The sequence below is a fragment of the Miniopterus schreibersii genome (genome assembly GCF_964146895.1).
Source record: "Miniopterus schreibersii genome assembly, chromosome: X".
In the NCBI taxonomy this organism is placed as follows: Eukaryota; Metazoa; Chordata; class Mammalia; order Chiroptera; family Miniopteridae; genus Miniopterus; species Miniopterus schreibersii.
In genome coordinates this window covers 103,599,030-103,613,393 of record NC_138104.1, presented here as the reverse complement: position 1 = coordinate 103,613,393, position 14,364 = coordinate 103,599,030, and the positions used below count along the sequence as shown (strand labels likewise).

The 14,364-nt window shown below is 45.8% G+C and overlaps 1 protein-coding gene across 5 annotated transcripts in view; it reads left to right on the top strand.

Moving 5' to 3' along the window:
• Positions 1–14,364, top strand: part of CLCN4 (chloride voltage-gated channel 4) — a 52,477-nt gene that overhangs the window by 28,768 nt on the left and 9,345 nt on the right. For all 5 annotated transcript variants that reach the window (XM_081124841.1, XM_081124843.1, XM_081124842.1 and 2 more), the window contains 5 exons: positions 4,148–4,354; positions 4,465–4,545; positions 5,423–5,968; positions 7,510–7,696; positions 8,365–8,763. In XM_081124841.1, coding sequence (XP_080980967.1) covers positions 4,148–4,354; positions 4,465–4,545; positions 5,423–5,968; positions 7,510–7,696; positions 8,365–8,763 — 1,420 coding nt within the window. The remainder of the gene's footprint in view (positions 1–4,147; positions 4,355–4,464; positions 4,546–5,422; positions 5,969–7,509; positions 7,697–8,364; positions 8,764–14,364) is intronic.

Genomic DNA, 14,364 nt, shown 5'->3' with positions numbered 1-14,364 from the left:
ATAGAATTTACTGGGAGGAGGGCTCAATCCAAGCCCTGAAAAAGTTAGGAATTTGGGTTGGAAATTTAAATGGTCCTTTGTTCCAAGAAGATATATGGAGAATTAACAAAAACCTTGTGGCAGCTTCTAGAGCCTGCCCACTCTCTAGCTCCCTGAGGGTATATTAATTGTCCTTAATTCACAATAGGATCTTACCATCATGCTGACTTTGTGAGGGTTTATATGAACATATTACTGCAGGATCCCAGCACTCTGCACAATCACACAATACGAACAGAGCTGCTGGCGAAGAAGGCTTGGGGCACCACACTCACAAACTCCGTTGGTGACATGGAAGAAAGAGGAGCCCAATAAAAACACTAGCCCAGTTTTGCACACGTGAAATGGTTAGGAATCCATGTGTGCTCCGCAGTGCACGTGTGACCCGGCAGGTGTCTGAGGCACGTGCCTGTGCCGTCCTGCCCGGCTGGGCTCAGCTGGTGCCGTTTTCTGTGCTCACCCCGTGTTTCTCCCGGATGAAATTGTGCGTAAACAGGTGCGAGATTGTTATGCTCAAGTTCTTCCCTAGTGCCCGAATTGCATTGGAACAAATTTGTGTTTTCAAAACAATTATGGCAGAACTGACTGTATTTAATACCCATGACCTACGGCACCCCGGACATTAAAAAGAACCGATGGATGTTGGCATCTTAGTTTATCACCCCGCTGCCAACAGCAGGCATTTTTTGATTGAAGCCGCCTTGTAAAAATAAGGAGATGGCCAATGGAGAACTGGCGGGAAACTCAAAGCAGCTGTGAAAGGCCGACGGCAATGCCATCTTCGCCTTCCATGAAGTGGGGGTGCAGGCACAGCGGGTGGGCCTGCACCCCCACAGGGAGCTGGAACCTGAGCTGCCCGGAGGGCCCGGACTTTGTCTTCATCTGAAGCCCGTGTCTTTCTCTGCGTGAGAGTTGTCAAAAGGGGCACAATGCTGAGTTCAGCGTGAAGTTTCCTATGTGAGCAAAGTGCAAGGAACACACTGATGGGGATGAAACTCAACATAGTGAATTCAAGTGACAGAAGTCAGTCGCGCAAGAATATATAAAGCATGATTCTAGTTACACGACGCTGCTAAACAGCCCGAAGGCAGCAGCATCATTTAGCGACGCGCACACTGCCAAGCTGCAAAGAGCGGCGAGGAGGCGATCAGGGTGCGGGAGGGGGCCCCCTGAGGAAGCCCACACTGGGCTTTCAAAGGGCCCACTGTTCTCCCAAGTGTGGCAGTGAGCACATGGGCACTTGTTTCATTCATATGCTTTTAACCACATATATTATGTACCATCCGTTCCTGCATTTATAAAAGAATTCACAATAGTCTTTTAAAGTGTCAGTAACCCAGCGGAGGTTTCATAATTAAGTTTTGGTTATCATGACTCAGTAGTAGCAAAAGTTTCACTATTATAATAGAGCTTGATATTACTAAGGTTACGGTACCTACCCCAGTTCTTGGAGGGAAAGGGCAGAGTAACAAATGGAAATAAATTGTTTCTGGATATAAAGAACTTCCTCCCAGTCAAGACCCAACTAACTATGTAAACTGACTGCACTCAAATTGAGATGCAGGGCCACTCTTGGTTTTAGCAGAGACACTCACTAAGCTATTTGGGAACCATGCCTGCCATCATTGGACTGATCTGCTCTCAGCTGTTACGGGGCGTGCAGTGTCCGACAAGCGGGGACCGCACGGAACTTCTGCGTGGTTTAAAAATTGCTCACCCTCCCCAGCATTGGCCTCTGAAGCATTTTGATGACAGAATGAAAATTCCTTTGGAAACATTTTAAATGCAAATTGAGAGAACATTTTTCTCTGTAAGAAATGCTCTTGTCTACTGGCTCTAAAGCGCATTTAAATGCGAACACTCTTCTTGGATTTGGGGATTTAGAGAGGACCAGGCATAGGAGCCCTCTTTCTATTTTGTTTGCTTCATTATCAGAACCGCTATTGACTATGTAAGAAATCATGTCCTCTTAGAACTTGCTTTGAGCTGGTGTTTCATTACAAAACCCGAACGCTCTCACAGATATTTATTAACTCCTTTAATAAATCCGCTGAAGTTCATCTCATTAAAACCCTGCTTGATTTGGTCTCTATTAATTCAAATTAAAGCAAGTGATTGGATTTGGGCATCTAGTGGGAACGAATTTACTTTCTTTAGTCCCTAATTTGATCATGGCAATTTTATCAAATCATTTTAGAGAATTACAAAGTACCTATGACATTGTTCAATTTACCACATGCCCTGGCTCGTGGAGGCTCAGGTAATTGAGATGCTTGTAATTTTCTAAATGGTATGAGGCCCTTCAACTCTACCCTAGGGTCCAAATTCACATTAACTAACTGACAAAAAATTACAGATAATTTTATTCAAGGCAACACAAACGGGCATGATTGCGGCAGGCATAATAAAACACCCCTCAAGTAAATGAATCTGAGATGCCCAGAGCACAGGCTCAAGTAGGCCAAGTGCTACTTGTTAAAGGTCAGTTTAACCACTGTTAGTTAACAGCTAGTGCAAGAAATAGCATCTGATTGTGTAGCTAGAAGACCTTAGTCACGTTCTACGGGAAGGAGTGCCTTGAGTTTTTCTCACATGCTCTCCATCTTTCTCCTGGAATGGAGCAGTGAGTGGTTCTCTACCTGGGCTGCATTTTAGAATCACCTGGGAAGACTGTAAAAACCCCCAGGCCCAGGATACACCTCACACCAATGACATCACATCTCTGGGGTTCTGATTCCTGAGGTGAGTCCAGTGAGCGCCAAGGTTGAGAAGGATTGCTATAGCTCTTTGAGAAATTGATTCCTTGGCAGAGAAATGCCCACTCAGAAGACACTTTGAAGTGATGCAAATGTCCAGACACTGACAAGAGATAACATTGCCCTGTTTATTATACAATGGAAAAACAGAAACTGACCATGAATTTCACTGGCTGATTTACTCGGTGTCCTAATTAATTTATGATTACAGGGTTGTAAATTGCCAGCTGTAAATATTTACTCCATTTCAGCCATTCAGGTGAAAAGTTACTTACCCATTGGTGATGCTTCTGTATCGCAAAGAATATAGTTTGGAGGAAGAGGGCTCCAATATACGAAGTTCGTCACTGAGGTTGGCACCCAGTTGAATTCTCAAAGCATCAGGCAAACTCATGTGCACCTTCAGGAAGAAAGCCATTATGTGGCACTTACGGAATGTGGTGGGTTTGAAAACGGAGTGAGGCAACTCTACCTGTTGTCAAAGTCCTTTTCAATACAAGAGGGCAGGAATCGGAAGGGAGGGGTCGTCATGGATACACACATCTTCACATCCTTCTGAGGTGTGTTATTAGAAAACATTGAGCATCTTCTTTTTCCAACATGGTATTAAGAATATTTTCACACACATACAACAGTTGAAAGAATTGGAGGTGAACACCCATAAACCAATGCCCTGCAGCAGGGGTCGGCAAGGATTGGCAGACTTTTCTGGAAAAGGACAGTCAATGTTTTCAGCTTTGTGAACCAAGAGGCAAAATGGAGCAACTCTTCTCACTAAAAGGCTAGGAGTCTTGTTTTGTTTTATGTATTACATTTAAAAATGTTAAAAGCACTCTTAGTGTGTGGTTCATACAACACTAGGCAGTGGGCTTGCATTTGACCCACAGACACGACCTGAAGTTCCATTGACATGCTGTTCCGTGTGCTTTGTCACACAGCTTTCTCTCTGTGTCTTGAACATCTTTCAATAATTAAAAATTAACAGTTAAAATCAATAGCTACATGTCTCTTTTCAACACAACAGAGGGTAATATGAGCAGGATAAAATGCCACAAATAAAATGAGACTCTGATAATTACTCTTCAGCCCTCATTATGATCTTACCACTCTAGGAATAATTAAGATTGGCTATGCATTGCACTAGTTTCACATTTCCATTAGTATAATATAAAATTATATGCTAATATAAATTCTGTTACTAAAAAGCTATAGCTAAATCAGAAATGAAAGCAGCCTCTCTTCGATGTGACTCAGTGACTCTAGGCTTGAGCGATACCTCTCAGGGGAATGAGTTCTTTCCAGCTGTGGCACTGAGGCAGCTCACACCTCCTCTTTTCTGTCCTCTGTTGCAGATAAAGACCATTCTGAGTGGCTTCATCATCAGGGGCTACTTGGGCAAGTGGACCCTGCTGATCAAGACCGTCACCCTGGTGCTGGTAGTGTCCTCGGGCCTGAGCCTTGGGAAGGAAGGGCCGCTGGTGCACGTGGCTTGTTGCTGTGGCAACTTCTTCAGCAGCCTCTTCTCCAAGTACAGCAAGAACGAGGGCAAGAGGCGCGAGGTGAGCAGGCTCAGCTTCTCTGTACTGGGAGGTGCCCCCCCCCCCCCCCCCCCCCGCAGGCGCTTGTTTTCATGAATGGCTTCAGGCTACATGAACACTTTGCCTTGCAGGTACTTTCAGCTGCAGCCGCAGCTGGAGTCTCCGTGGCCTTTGGTGCTCCAATTGGCGGCGTGCTCTTCAGCCTAGAAGAGGTGAGCGTGGGGGCCAGGGAATGTGGGTGTTGGCTGAGGGATACAGGCATGGTTAGCTCAGCATTAGGCCTCCATCTAAGGCCCTCTGAGGACCAGACTCAAAGGAGCAGTGACATGATTCCTGCAGCTCATTAAGGAGCCACGATTTTTGCTGCTAAGTATCTGTTTTGAAAAATTGCCAATATAAATTTTTTGGAAGATTTGCAGTGTCCTCTCTTTCTCACAACCAAATTAATTAAGCATATTTTTGTTTTTGGCAACCCGAATAGATCTATTCTGGAGGTCAGCAAACATTTTCTGTGAAGGGCCAGATAGTAACTATTTTAGGCTTTGTGGGTCTCCGGGTCTTGGTCACAGCCACTCAGCCCTGTGTGTAGTGGGAAAGCCGCCGACAATGTGCATGTGATCTCGCATGACTGTGTCCCAACACAGCTCTCCTTATGAATGCTGAAGTTTGAGTTTTATAGAATTTTCATGTGTCACAAAATAGTGATTTTCTTTTGAATATTTCACGTCACAAAATATTCCTCCCCAACCATTTACAAATCTAAAATTGTTTCTTAGCTCATGCACCATTCAGATACGTTTGTTAGGCCAGGGCTTTCCAACCCTTGATCTATTCTGTTGTCTGTAGAATCAAAGTCAAAGGTTTATTTGCTTTTAGGAGGGTCTCTGTGCCATAAGCAGAATTATGATAAATATTTTCATTTCTCTTAAAAATAGTTCAAAAAAACCTTGACTAGTATCCATTCCACTTTTAGACATAGAGTCCTCTAAATATCTTTGTTGGCGCATTTGGGTCATAATTAAACCTAGGTCGAGGAAGTGAGTACCACCTGTCTTTGGCCAGTCTCTAATTTTCTACTTGTCCGTCCAGGTCAGTTACTACTTTCCCTTGAAGACTCTGTGGCGGTCCTTTTTCGCGGCCCTGGTGGCAGCCTTCACGCTGCGATCCATCAATCCCTTTGGGAACAGCCGCCTTGTTCTCTTTTACGTGGAATATCACACGCCTTGGTACATGGCCGAGCTCTTTCCCTTCATCCTGCTGGGGGTCTTCGGGGGCTTGTGGGGAACCCTCTTTATCCGCTGCAACATCGCCTGGTGCAGGAGGCGCAAAACCACCAAGCTGGGGAAGTACCCAGTGCTAGAGGTCATTGTGGTGACCGCCATCACCGCCATCATCGCCTACCCCAACCCCTACACGCGCCAGAGCACGAGCGAGCTCATCTCCGAGCTGTTCAATGACTGCGGGGCCCTCGAGTCCTCCCAGCTCTGTGACTACATCAACGACCCCAACATGACCCGGCCTGTGGATGACATTCCCGACAGGCCGGCCGGGCACGGGGTGTACACGGCCATGTGGCAGCTGGCCCTGGCCCTGATCTTCAAAATCGTCATCACCATATTTACCTTTGGCATGAAGGTAAGTGAAGGGGAAGGAAGATGTGTGGGCCACCCACGTCCTTCTTGGGAAAGCACCCTAATGGCCAAAATGAAATTTTGACGGGAAGAAAGGGGGATTGATGTTTACTGAATGTTGTCTTGTGCTGGGCCCTTGACATTATTTTAATCAACAAGAACCTCTAATTTTGATAAATAACAAGCCTATGAGTTAGATTTTAATCCCATTTTACAAGTGAAAAGCCAAGGCTCAGAGCACATCATTCACACAGGGATGTATGCAGCTTGGTGAACTTTCACGAAACACACGCCTGTGTAATCAGCACCAGGATCAGAAGTGGAACACTGAGAATCCTCCAGAAGCCCCATTGTTTCCCATTACTATTGCTTTCTGTGTGCTATTCTTATGATTTTTTTTTAAGTCTAAGAAACCATGTAGAGAGTTTACACTTTAGTGTGTAATGGTCAGGCACAAACGAATTTTTGCCCTGACAACAAGGATGGAGGACTTTATTAAACAGCTACTGTCCCTGATGCATTCTCTCCTAGAAAAGGGATTTTTATTTTTGTGTCTGACAAGACACTAGCTTCATCTTCCGGTGCCTGCTAGGAAAGGTCCATTTTGAAGTTCTGGGGGATTAAGTGGCCGAGGGATAAGGGGCAGCTCAGAAAGGAACAATTTCCTCAGGAATGTCCTAAACTCTAGAAATCACACTCAAGGATCTAAACTTACCTGGAATTTGGTTAAAGATCCACTTCCATTTTGAGATTGATGACACTCTGGGCTGGGCATGGATGTGGCTCCCACTCAGTATCATAGCCACGTGCAATCTCCACGGACACGGAGAGTCAGGCGTGTTTTATAGCACATGTTTGATCACTAGATAAAATGTGTTTTCACACAGCAAAACAGAAAGCATGCTATTACCAAGATCTTTTAGTTCACATAGTCTATTTCTGTGCTGCTTCTAACCTGGCTTGAAAATATTCAGAATACTTTTCAGAAAATGGACTTTGTTGGGAAGAGGGCAGTGCCCCCTTCCCAGTGGGTGTTTGGCCACTGTATATTTGAGAGGGCAGTTAGCTGAGGAAAGCTTTTTGGAAGATCCAGGGTGGCTGCTCTGCCACTGTCAGCTTCTTTATTCCACCTGAGAACGGCCACAGGCTCTTTTTTTCCATTTTCCTGCTATGGCTTGACATTTAATTTTAAAAGCTAATCTGAGGGACATGCAAGGGGAACAAGACAGCGGTGAGTATCTGAAATGACAGATGCTCGCTTTGAATGCTATTTTCAGTGGGGCTTATCATTCTTTAATCCACAGCAGGCAAACTGGGCCAGCTGTTGAAGGCTGGGAAATGAAAGTGGAAAATTGCATTCTCTGACTAGGCAGGTGCAGTCACTTGTCCCACCTTTCCCAGCTGACCCACTACAAAGTGTTACACCTCCTTTTAAGGACTGAAGCAAAATGCAAGCTCTTTGAGGTGGGACGGTGTGTACTGGGGGTGGGGAGGCTGGAATTGGGACTTCTCTCATGCTTCTTTCCCCATGTGTCTTCCCTGGAGATCCCATCGGGCCTCTTCATCCCCAGCATGGCTGTGGGAGCCATGGCGGGCAGGATGGTGGGAATCGGCGTGGAGCAGCTGGCTTACCATCACCATGACTGGATCATCTTCAGGAACTGGTGCAGGCCCGGAGCGGACTGTGTCACCCCGGGACTTTACGCAATGGTGGGAGCAGCAGCCTGCCTAGGTACAGCCAGGGGTGGGTGAGGCAGGGTGGGAGGTGCAGGGAAAGGTGAGACAGACCAGCATAAAGGCTGATCTGGGTTAGAGGACTGGCCAGAGGAAGACGTGAGCACTTGCATGCTCAGGATAGGAGAAGTTGTGCTGCTGTGATGAGTAAACCCCTCAGTCTCAGTAGCTTAACATACCAAGGCTTCTGTCTGGTCTTTGATGGCAGTCGATCCTCATTCGTGGAATCCATAATTGGGCATTTGTCTATGTGCTAAAGTTTGTTTGTACCCCCTAAATCAATGCTTGTGGGGCCTTCACAGTCACTCTTGGACACTTGCAGAGCAGTGGAAGATTGTAGTTATCCGACATGCATGTAGGTCCCCAGCTGAATTGACTAAGGTGAAGGTCTACCTTTTGGATTCAGTTCTCCACCTGGACACAGATGTCCTCCTTGTGGTCTATTTAGTGCCATGTGTTTTGCATTTTTGTGCTTTTTGTTAATGATTTTGCTGTTTAAAATGACAACCAGGTGTAACGCCGAGGTGCTGTCTGGTGTTCCTAGTGCCAGGAGCCTGGGATGTGCCTTAAGGAGAATTTACAGCCAGCTTGTCAGTTTCCACGATTCATGCCCTCCTGAGGGTCTGGGGTTGAGTTGTGGAATTTCACTCCTCTCTTAACTTGCAGGTGGAGTGACCAGGATGACGGTGTCATTGGTGGTCATCATGTTCGAATTAACGGGTGGTCTGGAATACATTGTACCCCTGATGGCGGCAGCTGTGACCAGCAAGTGGGTGGCTGATGCCTTCGGGAAAGAAGGCATCTACGAGGCCCACATCCACTTAAATGGGTACCCGTTTCTGGATGTGAAGGATGAGTTCACTCACCGCACACTGGCCACCGACGTGATGCGGCCTCGGCGGGGAGAGCCGCCGCTCTCCGTGCTCACCCAGGACAGCATGACTGTGGAAGACGTGGAGACGCTCATCAAAGAGACTGATTTCAACGGCTTCCCTGTAGTGGTCTCCAGGGACTCTGAGCGCCTCATCGGATTTGCCCAGAGGAGGGAACTGATTCTTGCAATAAGTGAGTAAAGAGGAGAAAACTCATGAGCTACTAAGAGGCAAATGGCAGCCTTTGTACCCCCCGTATTCTCAAGGAGGGTCAAGAGAATGTACAAAGGTAGGAGGGCTTTAAGCCAGGGGATCTCACACTTGAATGTGCATTCGTGTCACCTGGGGGTCTGGTTGAGGTGCGGTTTCTGATTCAGCTGGTCTGGGGTGGGGCCTGAGGCGCTCTGCATTTCTCCCAAGCTCCCAGTTAGTGCTATGCTGCTGGTCCCACGTCACACTGTGAGGAGCAGGGTCTTGCGAGGGGCATTCTTGTCTGGAAGATGAGCACCACATTTGCAAGAAGCTACCTGGACCCCAGTCCTGCTAGGAGGCAAGCAGCTGCTGCCTTTTAGGGAACTCACTGTTGGGCAAAGCCGAGAAGGAAGGGATGGGAAAGCTTGGCCTGGCCCGGGGGGAGCTGCTTTCAGAGAGACACTCTCAGGCAGGTGAACTACTGAGATGGTGAGTTCTTTGCCTCAGATGCCTCTCGGCTCCACACAAGCCTTTCACTTCACTTTATGACATTATGTCCCATCCCGCCAGTTCAAGGCCCACGTGGGCTAACGAGCAGAAATCATGGCCGTTCCGTGCGATGCTTTCCCTCCTTGAGCGCTAACTGAAATCAGCTGCGCTGAGGGGTAGCCTGTCGAGTTGGCGGAGGAGAGAGGGGACGATGCCCGGGTGAGGTGTCCCAAAGACAGGCAGCTCAGAGGAGCAAGCCTGCGGGCCCCATCAGCCTAGCGATGGCCGCATTGGAAGGGGAGCAGGATGAGGATTCCAAAGAGCAAGGCCTGCGTGTGAACGGCTGGGGGTCTTGGTCAGGGGGAGCGGTGAGCCTCCGGCTCCTCTGGCGGAGCCTCGGTGGACCTCCCGTCGCGGCGCGGCTGGGAGCAGCTGCACACCACCCCAGCACCTTGCCGTCAGCTGGGGCCCAGGATGCAGCTCAGGTGTGCGATTTTACTGTATATGCCATCTTTCAGAGTGCTCATGAAGTTTGCCAGTGGAACTCGCCTGGGTATGGTGGCCGAACTCCCCACTGGGAATGCACCTTCACGGACAACCCTTTGCCTCTCCCTGCCCTTTGTTAACTATCTCTTAGCTCTCCCTTTGAATTCCCAAAGCTCTTTGCCATGTTAAATAGCTTTGAAAATATCTTTAAATGGATCTTCATCAAAGGCTTTATAAAAATAACTTGAGATAAGCTATATCCTCTAATGTTTGTTGCTCAAACATATTTACCTTCCAAAAGCAACAGCTGATTTTATATTTTGGACACTGACATTTGTGCCAAGTTTTCAGCGATGTTTCTCTTTATTATTATAGTCCTGCCACTCAGCAGATAGGTGCCTTTAGGCATAAATATTGCCTTATAAAAAAGGAGATTTAAAAAAAAAGCTGTATAAGTAGGATTGGGTTTGTATTAAAATAATGTAATCAGCAGTCTTTAGGAAATATTCAATCCCTAAAATCTTTTAAGCAAAGGTCGAAATTAAAAAATGAAAGTACTAAATGTCACAGAATCCATTACCTGTTGTGTAGCTCTGGGCACACCTGCTAAAAGACAGTTTACTAATTTTGCTGAAACCCATTACTATAATCAAGTGGGAAGCAGCGATTGTCATCAACTGGTTAGAGGAGAAGTCTAAGCTTGGCAACTGTGTGCTCCTCTGGAAGCTATGTTTGGAATGTCTGAAGAGGCAACACTCGGCGTAAATAATACCTATATGCTTTTAATCACACCGAGCACGGTGTAGAGGCTGCTATTTACATGGTTTGTGGAAAGGCAAAGAGTGTTTTGTTCTGAGCAATCAGAAAAGCTGTTTTCCTGATATGTGGAAATAGAAGAGTCCTGGATTCTGGTGGAGAAATTTGTGAGCTATATTTGCAGAACTATATGCCCTTTTGTGAATATGGAAATATGACAACAGCATTTAGCTAGTAATGATTTCATGCCAATTACACTTTCAGGGGAATTAGGAGCCAAGATGATAGATAGATCCAAGATAGTTTGGATAAGGAAAGAATGGTAAATAAGGCAAATAAGGATTTTCCTTACAGCTCATGTTAAGAATTGTAGCAGCTGCTCAGGTGACACTTGAAAATGTATTATTTTCAGTCCCTCTGCAACACGAAACCACTGCTGTCGCCTTTGTTAGAGAGCAATTCTTGGGCACCACCTAGGAAGTGCTGCCCTCTTCACCGTCACACACCAGCAGTGGGCCTTGCGTGGCCCCAGTTCAAATTCCCAGGAAATGGGACTTTACTCCTTGGTGCCATTTGCAAATATGAAGCTCTTTCCATGCTCAGCAGGGCTCGGGCTCTCCCAGTCTTGAATTCTGCAATTAAGTGAGGATGGTTGAGAGAGGACTCAGTGGGAAGCCACAAAGATGATTAAAGGGATGGAAAGTTAGAGTTATGGGCAAGAGTTAAGGGAACTCTGATTCTTTTGTCTGGTGGATGATTTAATGACGGTTCTCCAGCATGTGGGAGATGCTTACCAGGGCCGAATAAGAAGATAAGTGTCAGATCTGTTGGATGGGCTGTTTAGGGACAAAGGTTTCTTCCTGGGAGAACAGTCTGCTTTTCCTGCTGGGGATAAAAACATATAAGAGGGACTTCTCCATGCCTTTGTAAACTATGACATCATAAAATAATCTGCTTTTTCTTCTAAATAGTTTTTACTTTGTTATCACATCATCTTTTTACTGACCACCACTATAGTTGCTTCTAATTTTCCATTTTAACCTTTCTTGTTAATTACATTTGTTTTTATGAAGCATTTAAAATTTTTTTGTTAACTCTCACTCGAGGATGTTTTTCCCATTGATTTTCAGAGAGAGTGGAAGAAAGGGTGGGGGAAAGAGATGTGAGAGAGACCCGTCGATTGGTTGCCTCCTGCACTTGCCCTGACTAGGGCTGGGCATCAAACCTGCAACCCAGGTACTTGCCCTTGACTGGGACCATTTGGTCCGCAGGCCAACACTAACCACTGAACAAACTGGCCAGGGCTATGGAAGCATTTTTAATGAGGAGAATGATAAAGTATTACAGCCCTAAAAACATAATTACTCCAAAGTAGAGTTTCTCAACCTTAATACTGGTGATTTTTCGGGCTGGCTCATTTGTTATAGAGAGGGGCTGTCCTGTGCACTGTAGGGTGTTAGGCAACATCCTTGCTTTTTACCCAGTAGATACCAGTAGGAACCCCATCCCCCAGTTATGACAACCAAAGGTGTCTCCAGATATTGCTAAATGTCCCCTGAGGGTAGGGCAAAATTGCTCCCAGTCAAGAACCATTGTTCTAAAGCCATTGTAACAGCTTACTGGCTATGTGAGTATTTCTAGTCTTTTAGAATTTCTTGGCCTATCATAGTTTGCAAAATTCACTTTACCAACACTTTCTTAATTATCTGCTCTGCACCTGGCATTCTGATCGTATTGCTGTGAGGAAGTGGAACGTCAAGTTGAATGACCTTAGCAGGTGCTCCTAAAATGTACAGCATTTTCCAGAAGCTGTGGCCATTAATACTAGTTCTGGCAGAATGTACAATAAACCTCCTTATTAAAAACAGTTTAACTGTCTGATCTTTAAAACAATTAAAAATGAAGTTTACTACATTTTTAAAGTGAAAGTAATACATACTTATATAATATTGGGGAAGTCAGAAGGAAAAGAGTAGACAGAAAAAGCCCCCCCCTTCTCAACCCCATAGAAAGTCATGGTTAATATTAGGTGTATTTCCTTCTTGTCTTTTACACATGTAAACATTGGTTTTTTTGGAGAGGAGTTCTTTTATAACAAAGGCTCCCATGAATCCGTGGGGTGTGGGAGTTTCTTCTCTTATAGCATTGGGTCATCCCCTGGGGGAGAAGTCAGTGAATCCTTCCACATAGAAAATATTCTTACGTATCCACATGTGCCCCCATACTCCTAGGACCTGGAGCACAGGGTGACAGCAGCCAGTCTCTGTCCTCTGTGAGCTTACATGCTAAAGTTTGTTGCAGGCATTTTGGTGACCGATGAAGATTTCTTGTCCAAACTGAGAGTAGATGGTTCACTCTAGTGGAGAGATGCGCAGAGCTTTCTTGCTGGTTCTTCTTCCATTCACCAGCTTTCAGCCTGTGCATAGCGCCCCCACTCCCCAAGCTCAAAGCTTTAAGATAAGTCTTTCTGATAGAGTTCCTAGCAAAGCTCCTCTGGGGAGAGCAGCAGCTGCCACTCTTGGAGTAGCAACGAGCACAGCTCAGACCTCTGGCTCTGACCCCACCTGCTGCCTTCGATTCCTTGTTTGGCAGTGGCTAGCGCATGGGCTTTCATTCCTAATGCCTCCTGCGTGCAACAGGCTCTGTTCTACATGGCAGACAAAGACAAGTCCACCAACATTTAGTAGGCTCACTCACTCCTCATTCACTCCTGGATTGATTGGTTCATGCACGCATTTGGCAAATATCTGTTTTGTGTCTGCTGTATACTAGACATTGTCCAGGCACTGGGAATGCACTGGGGAGCAAGAATCCATTGAGCTAGCTGCCGTTAGAATCAGGGCTTCTAACCCAGTTGGTAGATTGCAGAGGAAATGTCAGCTTGTTTATTTCAAGAAGCCGACTGACAGTTTCCTAAGTTGCATTTGGTTTTTATAAGGGGTTCAGCAAATCCATGTGATCAGTTCTTGATTGAGGTGTGTGGCTTGATCCATTCCTAACGTGGAACCAGATTATTGAAAGATGGGATTCCTGCCATGTGGGACTTTGAGACTCAAATGGTGCATGAAAATGAGCAAATAGTATGTGTTGACTGTTGCCTCTGCCTTAGTGCTTCAGGATGGAACCATCTTGATTTAGAGGACAAGTGCTCAGTGTGCATTGTGTAGCATCTCCGTTTGAAAACATGTTGTGCCTCAGTGTCATCCGGCATCTGTGGTTGAATCATATCCCATTTGATGTAACTACATTTAGCCTGACCCAAATAATGTGCAAGTATCTTCCCACCAGGCCCTCCATTCCTCTTTTAAACAGAGACCCTTTTGCAAACTCAGCCTGACCTGAATGCCTCCAGTTTTCCACTGGAGTCTCTCCTGCAGTAAATGGCCTTCGCGCAGGCAGTTCGAGTTTTAGTTCTCAAAGAACAATATAGGTGAATAGTAGTCTTTGAGAAAGCGAAAACTGTATTATAGAAACCAGAATTTGTTTTAAGGCAAAGCCTTGCCATACATTTTTGCTAACCCTTTCCCATGAACCAAAAGAAAGATTAAAATTCCAACAGAAGGAAAATTGCCTTGGAGAAATATCTTGAGACCGATGGATTTGTTTCATGTGTGACTTAAAATAGCCTGGCTTTCTAGCACTGCATAATGCTGTATTCTAATGAGTTCCTGTTACCCCACTTCAGCTCTCTTTCACATGGCCTTGCCTATAGATAGAACTAGGCTAATTGTTACCATAACAGTTTTACTATCTCTCTTTGAGATATCCTCACAATGGCCCATTTTTAAGAGAGGAGATCCAAGGGGTGAGAGATGCAGCTTTTCTAGGGGTATTTCCTTGGTCCCAAGGATCATATTTGGGATTGAGCTGC